The sequence below is a fragment of the Carcharhinus amblyrhynchos genome, chromosome 13 (genome assembly GCF_965287045.1).
Source record: "Carcharhinus amblyrhynchos chromosome 13, sCarAmb.v2.hapA, whole genome shotgun sequence".
Classification (NCBI taxonomy): Eukaryota; Metazoa; Chordata; class Chondrichthyes; order Carcharhiniformes; family Carcharhinidae; genus Carcharhinus; species Carcharhinus amblyrhynchos.
Genome location: NC_137336.1, coordinates 10,391,077 through 10,405,979, shown reverse-complemented (window position 1 = coordinate 10,405,979; position 14,903 = coordinate 10,391,077). Strand labels below are relative to the sequence as shown.

General features: G+C 41.2%; 1 protein-coding gene across 1 annotated transcript in view; it reads left to right on the top strand.

Moving 5' to 3' along the window:
- mgat4b (alpha-1,3-mannosyl-glycoprotein 4-beta-N-acetylglucosaminyltransferase B) overlaps positions 1 to 14,903 on the top strand; it is a 225,142-nt gene that overhangs the window by 170,300 nt on the left and 39,939 nt on the right. The window contains exons 6-8 of the mRNA XM_080201274.1: positions 2,145 to 2,258; positions 10,338 to 10,413; positions 12,541 to 12,655. Of these exons, the coding sequence (XP_080057400.1) occupies positions 2,145 to 2,258; positions 10,338 to 10,413; positions 12,541 to 12,655 (305 nt within the window). The remainder of the gene's footprint in view (positions 1 to 2,144; positions 2,259 to 10,337; positions 10,414 to 12,540; positions 12,656 to 14,903) is intronic.

Below are 14,903 nucleotides of genomic sequence, written 5' to 3'. Positions count from 1 at the left end.
TCTGGCTATATATAACATGTAATACAGTACTTTTTACAAACTCAGGGTATGCAAAAGTACTTTATTACCAATTAAATGCTTTTGGAAGTATTCAAATATAGAGAAACAGGACAGCCAATTTATGTTTAACTCCCATCAACAGCAATGCAACAATGATCAAATAGTCCATTTAAAGGGATATTGGTTGAGGGATAAGTATTGACATCAAGAAGAGCTCCCTTGCTACCCCAAGTAGCGCCAAGGGATCTTTAACTTTAATTTGAGGAGCAGGCAGGGCTTTGTTTTAAAGTTTTAACATAAGGCAGGATACTGAATTCAGACCAAGTATGAGGTGTCCTGCCATAAGTGTTTTGTTGCTTAACAATTGCAAACTAAACTCATTAATCAGTCCACCTTTCCAATAATTGGGAATGCTTGTCTGTATGCAAGAGTGACGATCCAATTTATAGTTGATAAAACATTTATTGTTAGAACACAGTGGCCTTCCTGTTGGATGGTGAGACATAGGTCAAAAAGGACCAATTCCTCATCCTATAGGACATGAGATCCAAAAGGCCAACAATTTTGAATCCAAGACCATATTTCAAATTGCTTAAAAATTTTCAGGTATAAGCAGTTCTTTTTAAATTTGGCAACAACAAGGGAGATACTGAGACAGATGCAGATAATCAGAATGCCTGTATTGTATTCCAAAACAATTACTGTTTACATAAGATTTGTTTGTACAGCAACAACAGGTATTTGAACCATAAATTTATTTTCCAGAAATTTGTTTCAACAAATGAAAATCATTCTTTACAAATTCTTCCATTGGAGAGTTATCTCACCAGTGGTTAGATGGAAGCGTGATTTTTTTTTAATTTATTCGTTCATGGGATGTGGGCATCGCTGGCTGGGCTAGCAGTCATTGCCCACCCCAAATTGCCCTTCAGCTGAGTGGCTTGCTGGGCTATTTCAGAGGAGCATTTAAAAAGCAACCACGTGGCTGTGAGTCTGGAGTCACATGTGGGCCAGATTGGGTAAGGGCATTAGTGAACCGGATGGACTTTTACAAAAATCGACAATGTTTCATGTGCTGTGCGGTAACTTGTGCTTAACACTCTCTCCACTCACATTGTCTGTACCTTTAAGACTTGATTACCTGTTAAGGTTCGCATTCCAACCATTATTTTGTAAATTGAGTTTGTGTCTTTATATGCCCTGTTTGTGAATAGAACTCCCACTTAACCTGACGAAGAGGCAACACTCCGAAAGCTAGTGGCTTTTGCTACCAAATAATTCTGTTGGACTTTAACCTGGTGTTGTGAGACTTCTTACTATGATTTTTGGGTGTAACGGTTTTGAGGAATATGGGGATACAGTGGGAAAGTGAAACTTATGTAGATGGGACCTTTGTTTAATATCTCCTCAATAGTGCAACTGGGTGAGATGGTTTAGATTATGGGCTCAAGACCTGAAGTGGGAATTGAGCCCATAATTCGCTAACTCGGAGTCAGACCATGGCTGACCCCACTGTGTTAACTTCTGGGTTCCTAGTTTTGAAGAGGGAATTCCTTCAGCTTTTATGAAGGGTTTGATTTAAGTATCACACAGATTTGAGGTAATTGACAAAAGTAGAAGAGATGAGGAGCATTTATTTTCCATAGTAAGTTGTGATGAATCAGAATGCATTGCCTCAAATGGTGGTAGATGCAGCTTCTATAGTAACTGTCAAAAGGAGTTGGATAAATATTTGAAAAGTAGAAATTGGCAGGACAATGGGGGAAGAGTGAGGCCATGGGATTAATTGTATAGTTCTGTCAAAAAGATGAAAGGGCCAATTAACCTTGTTCTGTGCTATGAATCTAAGTCATTATGTGCTGATGCACATTGGTTGAAAGAGGGTTTTGGCTTGGTTCCCATGGCCAAAACTCATATTCAAGGCTTACACCTATATAATGGACTTTGGGTAGGATGATTGGTGCCAAACTCTAGCAAAGGGGGTGCGGGTGGGTGGGTGATGATCCGGAGGAATGGGGTGGTCAGTAGTTCTTGGTATTGACCTTTGGTGTGGTCGTGACTCTTGGCAAATTTGTGATATTGGCTCCTTGAATCTTTTCTGTGTGGGTCAACCATTAATTGTTTCAATTTCATTTTCTCCTTAGATTTCCAAATGAAATTCAGTCAGGTCTGCTTGAAGTCATCGCCCCCTCAGTGAACTACTACCCTGATTTCTCCCATCTAAAAGAAACCTTTGGTGATCCCAAAGAGCGGGTCAGGTAAATCCAGCTGAACGCAATGAATGAGTGTGTGCTGCCAATGTTTGTAGACTTGATTCGATTTATTATTGTCGCATGTATTAGTATACAGTGAAAAATATTGTTTCTCATGCGCTATACAGATAAAGCATGCTGTACATAGAGAAAGAAAGGAGTGAATGCAGAATGTAGTGTTACAGTCATAGCGATGTTGTAGAGAAAGATCAGCTTAATGAAAGGTAGATCCATTCAAAAGTCTGATGGCAGCAGGGAAGAAGCTGTCCTTGAGTCGGTTGGTACGTGACCTCAGACTTGTATCTTTTTTCCCAACGGAAGAAGGTGTAAGAGAGTTTGTCCGGGTGCGTGGGGTCCCTAATTACGCTGGCTGCTTTTCCGAGGCAGCGTGAAGTGTAGATGGAGTCAATAGGTGGGAGGCTGGTTTGCGTGATGGACTGGGCTTCGTTCACGACCATTTGTAGTTCCTTGCGGTCTTGGACAAAGCAGGAGCCCATACCACGTTGTGATACAACCAGAAAGAATGCTTTCTATGGTGCCTCTGTAAAAGTTGGTGAGGATCATAGCAGACATGCCAAGTTCCCTTGGCTTCTAGAAAGTAGAGGCATTGGTGGGTTTTCTTAATTGTAGCATCCACATGGAAGGACCAGGACAGGTTGATGATCTGGACACCTAAAAACTTGAACCATTTCTACGTCGCCCCTGTTGATGTAGAAAGAGACATGTCCTCCACTGCGTTTCCTGAAGTTGATGACTATCTCCTTTGTTTTGTTGATATTGCGGGAGAGGTTATTGTTGCTCCACCAGTTCACCAGATTCTCTTTCCTGTACTTGGTCTCATCATTGCTTGAGGTCCAACTCACTACAGTGGTGTCATTGGCAAACTTGAAAATTGAGTTGGAGGGGAATTTGGCCACAGAGTCATAGTGTATAAGAAGTTTAGTAAAGGGTTAAGGACACAGCCACGTGGGGCATCGGTGTTGAGTAAGGAAATAGGAGAAGGATTCAATGGCAATAGTTTTTAATAAGTAACTACAACTGATTTATATCTGAAACCGTTGGCTAATGTTCAAACTCTACTCCTTAGTTACGCTTGGCCAGTTGACTTTGAAATTCTTCTATGATTAAGAGTCCTAATTTGACCCAAAGACATTCTAACTTGGGCAATAAAAAATTATTTTAGTTTTTGTTTGGTAGATAACAATTGTTTTTACTTTTGTAGCAGTGAGGAAAACGAGCAAGAAAAGTGACTTTTGCTTAAATCATTGCCATTCATATCCCCGGGTGTCCCTAAATACTTCATGGCCATTGAATTTTTATGAAGTGCAGTCTGCGTCGTTTATTTAGAATGACGCAGCTGACTATCCACCAGAAGGCCCTTCAAACAACAATGAGATAGATGAGCAGAGTAGGGTTTTCTTTTAACTCTCTTTCGATACTCGTTAGGGTAGTCAGAGGCAAGAAAAACAAAGGCAAAATATTAAACATTCAAACGCCAGAAGTTTATGAACAGGTTTATTGATACAACCTTTAAATCAGCGGTGCAAATGATATTCAGGATGAAATTGTTCTTCTGCAAGAAGATTAAGGAGTTAATCTTCCTACGACATTACAAAGCACTTAACAGCACAAAACATACCATTCAATGCAACTACTCAATGACAGTGTTTGTGCTTCACATCAACCTCCTCCCATCCTTCTTCATCTAACCCTAGCAACATATAATTTGATTCCTTTCTACTTCATTTGATTATCTAGCTCCCCTTAAATTCATCTATGCCATTCGCCTTAGTAGCAAGTTCCAAATGCTCGCCACACTCTGGGTCAATTAGCTTCTCCAGAATTCTGTCTTGCATTTATGAGTAAGACATCTCACAACACCCAGGTTAAAGTCCAACAGGTTTATTTGGTAGCACGAGCCAGAGATGCATGCTGCCTGTTGGAAGTACGCCCCTCCAACATGGTAGACCAGAAACAAATACCGTTTTTTATTTAAAGTTGAAAGGGGGCGTTTTGGGGAATACTGTGACCTCTTTTGCCATGGTATCCTGCTGCTTTTTTCAAGCTGGGGCTTCCTATTAGTTCTCAGCTTTAGGAGCCCTCCCACCATCCTTAATTGGATGGTGAATCTATCCTCTGGCCATTAATTGGCCAATTTGGAGAAATCACATGCATGTCACTGTTTACTGCCAGGTGAGACCTTCTGACCCCAATTTAAGCCTGATTGTGGAGCTCAGGAGTCCACAGGAAAATCCTGGTCTCTATTTCTACTCTATCAAATTGTTCCCTTAAACTTGAAGACCTCTATTAAGTCACCCATTTTTCTTTAATATTTTCGAGAGAAAAGAGCCCCACACGTTATCAGAATTCTGGTCAGTCCTGCGAAGTGCCACCTGGAATTTATTATAATTGCTGGTTGCCAGTACAAAGACAAGCTTTCCAGTAGTTTTCTAATCTCTTTATCAGGTTCCCACCATTTTCAAGGCTTCCCCAGCAATCTCATTTTTATCCTGCCCCCTTATCGCCACAAAATGGCATTGTCTCAATTGGTCTTCCAATCCCTCTGGAGCAATACCTTTCAAATCTGGCCAATCTCCCCGGTATGTTTTCTAAACAGTAGCAATTCTATATTCTATCCTTTGTTGTTTATAAATTGAACCAAATTCTTCCCTCTGAGCAATCTGGGGTTTTAACCCACCCTCTTGGTTTTCTATAAAACTGCAATAAAAAAGGTCCGTGAACATTTCGCCATTTGATCTGTTTTTAAAGCCGTTGTTTTATGGTAAACGTTGATGAAGCGAATTTCTCTGCTCCTCTTCAAAATAGTGCCAAGTGATCTATCCCGTGCACCCAAAATGGGCAGACATCGCTTCAGTTTATCGAAAAAAATGCATCTTTGACAGTGCCGCACTCAATGATGCACTAGGAGTGTCAGCCTGGAATAGTGGCTCAACTCACTAAATGGGTCTTGAGCTCATGACCTTTGGACTTGAGAGGCGAGAGTGCTACCTACAGAGTCAGGGCTTGAAACTTCAACTCTGCTTTGAAAGGAGTAGCATGGTGTTGTAAAATGACTATTCTTTGCAGTCAAAGAAAATCACCTTCAGTGTGGATAAACCTCAAAGATTCTCTTCTATCAGCATTGCTTCGTTATAGATTTGTCACACTTGTATGTGACGTTTTCTCTGACAGAACATCCAACATCTTTGGAGAATGAAATGCATTTGTTGAAATAGGCAGCTTTCCTTTCTGTTGCAGGACATGTGTTGTTAGGGACCAGATTGGAAACTCCAAGGTATATGATAAAGTTAACCTAGACCCTAATTTTTCCTTTTGATTTTGACATTTTTGATTTAGGGTGAAGATAAGGTATTCCACAGCGGGTACGATCAATTGACTCACTACAAAGCTTTCATCAAAACAAACTTTATTTTTTACCAATGTAGTTAACAAAAAGAATTAGCATAACTTTTACAATTGGAAATACTTAAACATGCCAAGTCACAATTCTGAACAGCTAGCTGTCTCTGTAGTTCCAATGTAAGCAACACCCCATCGACATAAATTCCTTCTTCGGCACAATTAGCACCAAAAACATATGCTGACATGGATGCTAGATTTCCAGTTTTAAAACTCTGGACAGAATTCCAGACAGACACCTGTCTTCTGACTCTCATATATCAACCTCCAGAGGAAGATCTACCTCCTAACAGCAGAATCTCAGACAAAGAGACTTATTTCTTGGTAGATTCCAGTCTCTAACTCCAGAAAGAGAAAGAGAAACAAAAATAGTGACACCTCTCTAAAGATCCCAAGCAGCAGACTGAGCCTGATATCTCTATGTAAGCCTGGCTCCACCTAATCACCTGATATTTCTGTCAATCAATCCAATCAAATTGTAGTCAGAAAAACCCCAGGGGACCATTAAAATAGCAGAACACTATTAGTTCAGATTAAGACAAACACTCGAGCAATTAGGAGCAATTATGCTGCTGCAGAAACAATACAGGACTGCAGATACGGACCTGACGGTTCCAGTTTTAGAACAGATTGTTACAACACAATCCTGCACAAGTTACTTGGTTCAAATACATTTGTTAAAGGCGCAGTGTTGAAAGAGTATTCAGCTTAGCTCAGAGGAGCACGTTGGCACAATGGTTAGTTTCCTCCTGTGATATACAAGCCTACATATAAAGGCCAATCAGACAACATAACGAAGGGCTGCTGGCACTTTAGGAATTACTCCCACCATTTGTCAGCATTTCCAAAAAAGAAGGGGAGAGTAGTTAAGAAAACTGAAAATTGGATGGGGGGGGAAGGGGAGAGACAATTAACGGGGCTGAATTTTATTGGGTGTTGTGGATTTAAGTAGATCATGGCTGGTCTTTATCTACTCTCCCTGTTTCTATAAATCTTAATTATCCTTCGCCAATAAAAATCTATCTTAGTTTTCAGTCGATTCCCTCCCCACCACTCTGCCAACTCCCCAGTGATGCCAACCTCAACAGCACTTTGGGGGCGAGTGTTCCACTAATCTTTGTGTGAAGAAGTGTTTCCGACTGTCATCCCTGAATGGCCTAGCTCTGGCTTTAAAGTTATGCCTCCTTATTCTGCACTTACCTACAGGAAAATAGTTTTCCATTTCTCGACTCTGTCAAATCTTTAATCATCTTAAACACTTCAATTAGATCAACACTCCATCTTATATAGTCTAGGGAATAAATACATTGCCAAACTGGACTCTTGCCTGACTTGCATACATACTTGCCAACAGGGATATATAGGCCAGCAATCTTAAAGTTCTAAAGTTTATTTATTTTTTGTCACAAGTTGGCTTACAGCAACATACAATGAAGAAACTCTAAAAATCCCCTAGTTGCCATACTCCAGTGCCTATTCTGGTACACTGAGGAGGAACTTAGCATGGCCAGTGCACCTAACCAGCACATCTTTCGGACTGTGGGAGGAAACTGGAACACCCGGAAGAAACCCACGCAGACACAGGGAGAATGTGCAAACTCCACAGAGACTGTGATCCAAACCAGGAATCGAACTTGGGTCCCTGCTGTTATGAGGCAGCAGTGCTAACCACTGTACCACTGTCCCATCTGGAACATGGATCTGGCTGGTGTAACCCCACCAATACTGTCAGTCACCTGGGAAGTTATGATACAGAAATACAAAATCTCAAATAGGCCACATCTGGAATACTGTTTAGTTTGGGCTGCGCACCTCAGGAAGATCTTGACTGGAGTGCAAGATAGATTTACCAGAATAATGCTTCCATCATAGAACAGGATCATCAAACCCCTACAGTGCAGAAGGAGGCCAATCGGCCCATCACATCTGCATGACTCACCTCTGCCCTATCCCCACAACCCCACACATTTACCCCCTTAATCCCCCTAACGTTATGCATCTTTGGATAAGGGGCAGTTTAGTATGATCAATCCACAGAACCTGTACATCTTTGGGAGGAAATCAGAGATCCAGAGGAAACTCACGCAGACACAGGGAGAACATGCAAACTCCAAATACATAGTCACCAAGGCTGGAATCAAACATGCGTCCCTGGCGCGGTGCAACACTAGTGCTATCCACCGTGCCACTCATGCTTGTATCAGGATTTTTCAGCCCTGCTGGCCACCATATTCCCCATAACTGGTCCCACCATGGAGGGGCTGGAAAATCCTGGCCTTAGAATCCAAAGACTAAATTATGTGGAGAGATTACACAAACCAGAGATACCTGGATTTAGAAGGTTAAGGAGTGATTTGATTGATAGTTACAAGATAATGGGGTAGATGAGGTAGATAGAAACTATTTGTACTGGTTGGGGGGTCTGGAACTAAGGGACATGATCTAAAATTTAGGAGTGAAGTATTAACCAAAGATTTTGAGAGATGTCGGGCAAAGATGGGTGCACTGAGTCGGATAACATGTCAACCATGAGTTTATTGAATAGATCAGCACGGGAGCACAGTGGTTAGCACAGATGCTTCACAGCACCAGGGACCTGGGTTCGATTCCTGGCTTGGGTCACTGTTTGTGTGGCGTTTGCACATTCTCTCCATGTCTGCGTGGGTTTCCTCCCACATTCTGAAATACGTGCTGGTTAGGTGCATTGACCCGAGCAGGCGCCGGACCATGGCGACTAGGTGAATTTCACAGTAACTTCATTGCAGTGCTAATGTAAGCCTTATTTGTGACTAATAAATAAAACTTTAACTTTTTGGACTTGAGGGGCTAAATGTTCTACCATGGCCTTATAGAATTATTTTGGCGTAGCTACTAGGTTTGAGACTTTATTTAATTGCATGTTTTACACATCAGTCCAGGCTTTGTCACTCAGCTCCACAGCTGAGGCCTTCACCTTGAACAAATTTGTTACAAATGGAGATTGAGATAAACCAGGAGAAGGTGATTTCGTACTGGGCAGACTGTCAGATATAATTTGCATAGCTCTAATGAGGTCAGTATAATGTCATCCTCTAAATTATGAAGCTAAAAATGACTGCCACCTTCACAGCTTCTAATGAGACACTCCTAGCGCAAGTATCGCTTGCAGTTTCCCACCTTGAATCGCAATTCTCATCCTTTCTTCAGATCACTCCAGGGTCTGTCCCTCTGTCCATCTCCCGCAATTTCTGCAACTTTCTCCAGCGCTGTAATCTTCCGAGAGCTCTGCACTGCTCCAATTCCACCCTCTAATCATCCTCAATTTTCATCATTGGCATCTGTGTCCTCAGCTACCTGGATCCAGGCTCTGAAATTTTCTCCCCAGACCCCTCTATCTCTAAGATGCTCATTTAAAGGCTACCTTTTGCCCAAGCTTCCAGTCACTTCCAGTCAACATCTTTTCTCAAAGGTAGGGAGTCTAAAACTAGAGAGTATAGGTTTAAGGAGAGGGGGAGAGATACAAAAGATGGGCAATTTTTTTTCACACAGAGGGTGGTGAGTTTTTGGAACAAGCTGCCAGAGATGGTAGTAGAGGCGGGTACAATGTTGTCTTTTAAAAAACATTTAGACAGTTACATGGGTATGATGTATAGAGAGATGTGGGTCAAACATGGGCAATTGGGACTAGCTAAGTGGTTTAAAAAAAAAGGGTGGCATGGACAAGTTGGTCCGAAGGGCCTCTTTCCATGCTGTAAACCTCCATGACTGATTTTATTATCTCCTGAATATTTTGAATGTCAAAGTTTGTTTGTTACTCCTATGAAATGCCTTGGGATGAGAAGAAGCGTGACAGAAGGATTTAACTGTTTTTTCCTTCTACTCAAAAAATGGTGACAGTCAGGAAGACCGTCTTTAATGGTAAAGACTATCTTTAACGATGAAGATCATGGGAGAGGTGGCTGCTTTTTATTGTTCAAGGTGATCATTTTTTGGCACCTGCACGTGGTGTAGATTTTACTGCCACATGTCCGCCGGGCATGGTTCAGTTACCAGCTTGGGGCACTGTCTGTGTGGAGTTTGCACCTTCTCCCTGTGTCTGCATGGGTTTCTTCTGGGTGCTCCGGTTTACTCTCAAACTCCAAAGATGTGCGGTTTAGCTCGAATGACCGCGCCAAGTTGCCTTTGATGTCCTGGGGTGTGTAGTTTAGAAGGATTAGTGGGATAAATGTGTGGGGATAGGGCCTGGAGTGGGATTGTTGTCAGTACAAGCTTGATGGGCCGAATGGCCTCCTTCTCCACTGTAGGGTCTCTAAACCTCGACGTTATGCAGTATGGATATGTCCTTGGGAACCCAAGTATGGTGTCGCAGAGTAGGCCCATACTTACAGAGACTGCATGGTGTGAATGAATTCTGTCAGTTTTTGTTCTGTTACGCCTCTGTGAACTGCTCGTGACCATACTGTATCAGTGAGAGTAATTGGGCTATTTCATTATCAAACAGATATGAATGGAGCTATACAGTGGCTATTGGATAGATTTTTGCAACAAAATTCAAAACCAATCTCTGCTACTGCTATCTGTAGTCCTACTGTAAGTTACCCTTGGTCAGGCTTCACAGAGTGCATCGGAAGAGAGAATGTTGATCCCAGTATGAAAAGAAAGACAGGAATCTTCTTTTAATTTCAGGTGGAGAACAAAGCAGAACCTGGACTATTGCTTTTTAATGATGTATGCTCAACTGAAGGGCACTTATTATGTACAGGTAAGCTCGTTTTAGGTATCTCCTCTTTTAGACAGAGCTCTTTTAGTTGAAACAAAATTTGTATTGATCAGAGCTTAGCAGGACAGTGTCCTGGAGGCCTATGTAGCAACTGGTTTATAGCTCTTAGGAACCTTTTGATCAATTATGTATTGATTTGTCCATTCTAAAAGTTTCAGGCAGCAATTATATCATCACCCTGAGTTGTTAAAATAATAATATTGTTTTTCGCAAGCACTTAGCCAGAACATAATGTGTTATTGCATCCAAAGAACATTATCAGAATTCCCAGCATTTGAAGATAATATTTTGGTAATATGATTCTGTATGCGCCTGGAAGGTCTTTTCAAGACACATTTGTGTTTATTCCAACACTACAACACAATGGCAGACAGTGCAAAGGAGACCATTCAGACCATTGCCTCTGTGCCAGCTCTTTGAAGTAACCCCTTTTTATTCTCCTTTCATCTCCCTAAGCTTGTAGATTTGTCCATTTCAAATACTAATCCTACTTCCTTTTAAATGTTACTCTTGAAGGTTCATCCATCACTCTTTCTGGCAGTGCATTCCACATCACCATACGTCATTGAAGGGAAAAAAAAACCCTCACTTCCCTTTGGTTATTTTGTCAGTGTTATTTGCACCAGTGTGGTTGATGATTAACTGCCCACTGAAATGACCTAATAAGCCACTCAAATGTATTCAAGAAGGCAGCTCACCGTCACCTTCTGAAGGATATTTAGGCATGACTTCTAAATGGCCTTTCTATTGGCACCCAATCCGTGAATGAATTAAAAACTAAACTTTGTCACGTTTTTCTCTAATATGAAGAGCTTGCTGAAAACTTGGTTTTGCTTCTTGTTGATACACAAGAACTATGACATAATTATTTTGTCCATATTCCTAACTTTTTCTTGGCTAAAACCTCACAGTTTAGAAATAGACCATTTGACCCAATTGAAGTTTATTTATTAGTGTCTCAAGTAGGCTTACATTGACACTGCAATGAAGTTACCATGAAATCCCCTAGTCGCCACACTCTGGCGCCTGTTCAGGTACACTGAGGGACAATTTAGCACGGCCAGTGCACCTAACCAGCACGTCTTTCAGACTGTGGAAGAAAACTGGAGCATCCGGAGGAAATCCACGTAGACATGCCAGAATGTGCAAACTCCACATGGTGACCCAAGCCAGGAATTGAACCTGGGTTTCTGGTGCTGAGAGACAGTAGTGCTAACCACTGTGCCGCCCCAATCAGTTTGAGCCAGTGTGTATGCTCCATCTGTATCCTCACCCCACCTTACTTCATCTCGCTCTCTCATTTTATTTCAATTTTTTAGAGTTCATTTTTCTTCCCATCGATATTTTGCAAAATCCTGAGTAACATCACCACCTAAGCTTTCTAACTACAAATGATCTTTAGGAAAATGTGTTGATAACATTTCGAACTTCAGAGGAAATTTGCAGGCAACCTAGCAGAAGCTTTGGGCATGATATCTGACATAGATATTGATATTTGATTTAATTCTTGTGGATATAATATGAAGGAAGACTGCCTGAATAACTAGCTTTTCTTAAAATATAAAACACCCCTTTTCCCCTTTCCAATTCCATTTCTTAATTGTTCTCACCCCACCCATCTTTCTTTGAAAATAAACCACAAGCACCTTGTTCCCTCCAGACATCATCTGAGTGACGATATTCTCTGCTTATCTTCCACTATAAATATTTGGAATACAGTATAACACTGGATCGTGGGGAGACTGTGGGCTAATGGGATACATTTTGAATCGTCCTAGCACAGATGATGATGGGCTGAATCGCCCCCTTTCTGTAATATGATGATGAAAAGTGATGTGAGAAAGCTTACAATGAGCATCTTCAGTTAATTTGGTTAATGGGCATAGCACCTGAAGGAGCCTGATGATCCGTACGGTATTTTCCCAGTTTAATGATACTTCTTGTTCAACATAACATTTGGCCACGTAGAGTTGAATATTCATTTCAGTCTATGACACACACACACACACACACACACACACACACACACACACACACACACACACACACACACACACACTACAGGGTTATTAACTGAAATGTGAGCTTCTGTTTCCTTTTTGCACTTAGTTGGAAGATGATATCGTTGTGAGACCCAATTATTTAAGCACAATGAAGAATTTTGCACTGCAGCAGCCGTCTGAAGAGTGGATGATCTTGGAATTTTCCCAGCTGGGATTTATTGGTAAGCATCCGGATGATTAGCATTGAGACAAATAATTCAACGGGTTGCCTCATCGCCTTAAGTTTTCTATTCCTTCTACAAGTCCATGTTTGGATTGTCCTCCTCACAAAGCCTGATTGTATAATATAATATATATTGTAATATATATAATGTATACATACGTAAAATATATGATATACTTAGTAACCTTGATAGTGCCTAGCAGTAAAAGTAAAATCTTTCATAAGAATATAACTATATAAACAAAATTAGGCATACTGCACCTCAAGTCTGCTCTGCCATTCAATAAAATCATGGCTGAATCTTTATCATACTTTGCCTTCCCATTCTACATCCAATATCCCTTCGTTTGCTTTGTGTCCAAAAATCTATTGATGACAGTCTTGAATATACTCAATGATCCAAATTCTTCAGGGTTATGGGTCAGGGTGGGACAATTCTATAGGTTCACAGCTCTCTGAGTGAAGATATTTCTTCTCAATCTGAAATGGCCACCTCTTATCTATGAACCCTAGTCCTAAACCACTAAGCCCAGAGAATAATCAGTTGAAACAGAAATGTGAAGGAATGCTTTTAGTTACATCCCTCGTAGAAAATAAGACCTTGGACAGCTATAGGGCCCTTCATGGATTGGGGTATTCCAAAGCACTTTACAACCAATGAAATGTAGTCCCTGTTGAAGCGGAGGAATCATGGAAGTAGATATATGCACAGCAAGCTCCCAAAAGCAACAATACGATCAAGACTAGATGATCAGTTTAAGCTTTTGGTTAAGAGATGGATATTGGCCATAACACTAGGAAAGATGAACTCCTCTGCACTTCTTTGGAAGGCATAATGTGGAGATGCCAGCATTAGACTGGGGTAAACACAGTAAGAAATCTCACAAAACCATGTTAAAGCCCAACAGGTTTATTTGGTAGCAAAAGCCACTAGCTTTCGGAGCGCTGCTCCTTCGTCAGCTAAGTGGGAGTCTGTTCAGAAACAGGGCATATAAAGTTACACACTCAATTTACAAAATAATGATTGGAATGCGAGTCTTTACAAGTAATCAAGTCTTAAAGGTACAGACCATGTGAGTGGAGAAAGCATTAAGCACAGGTTAAAGAGATGTGTATTGTCTCCAGACAGGACAGTTAGTCAGATTTTGCAAGCACAGGCAAGTCATGGGGGTTACAGATAGTGTGACACAAACCAAAACCGTTACTTTGTAAATTGACTTTGTATCTTTATATGCCCTGTTTATGAACAGAACTCCCACTTACCTAACGAAGGAGCAGCGCTCCAAAAGCTAGTGTCTTTTGCTACCAAATAAACCTGTTGGACTTTAACCTGGCGTTGTGAGACTTCTTACCTTCTTTGGAAGGTGCAGTGGGATCTTTTGATTCCACCTGACCGGCCACATGGGGCCTCAATTGACCTTCAGCACACCAGAATGATAGGGACTGGGATAGCTTGATCTTGGGTTCGGATGTAGCTCGGCACAACATCGAGGGCCAAAGGGCCTGTACTGTGCTGTACTGTTCTATGTTCTATTTAATCTGAAAGGTGGCACCTCCAATAATGTGGCACTCACACAGCACTGTACTCGAAATGTCAACCCAGAATTTGTGCTCATTCCTGGAATGGGGCTTCAACTCCCAACCTTTTGACCTGTTAAATTTTTTACGCCATCTTTAAAGTTACAAAACCAATGCTCAGAATGGACCTGGGCAAACCCAAATCCATTCCTTGCTTGCTCCAAAAACCAATTTCAAAATCCAGTTGAATCCAATTCATGTTCCCCACAAGAGAGATAAACAACATCCGAGCTAACAAGATAAGGCATTGCACCCCATCTTGGGCTTGATCTTAGCCAAAAGCCCACAAAGCGATCATGGTTTCACCTGTTTGACTCTGAGGCAAGTGTGGTATCCAGTGAAACACAGCACACAGCAGGACTGGAGAATTGCTTACATCCCTCAGTTTCTCCATCCTCTTGGAATGTATAGCCTTTTAATTTTGGTGTTAGCTGATCGTTAATTCATTCTTCATCTTCTGTTGTGACCTTCTCGAACTTGATGCTGCCCTGCTTTCTGTATGAATTTAATTTCAGAGCAATGTTCCCTTTTGATCTGCCTTCAGCAAAAAAATGCTAAGGCACTGTATTTATCAAATTGTTTTCTTTGGATGATTGGTTAAAGTTGAGAAGTTTTAAATGTTCCTATTTATAAATAGTTTGGTGCTGTATAGTTAGATGGCCGATATT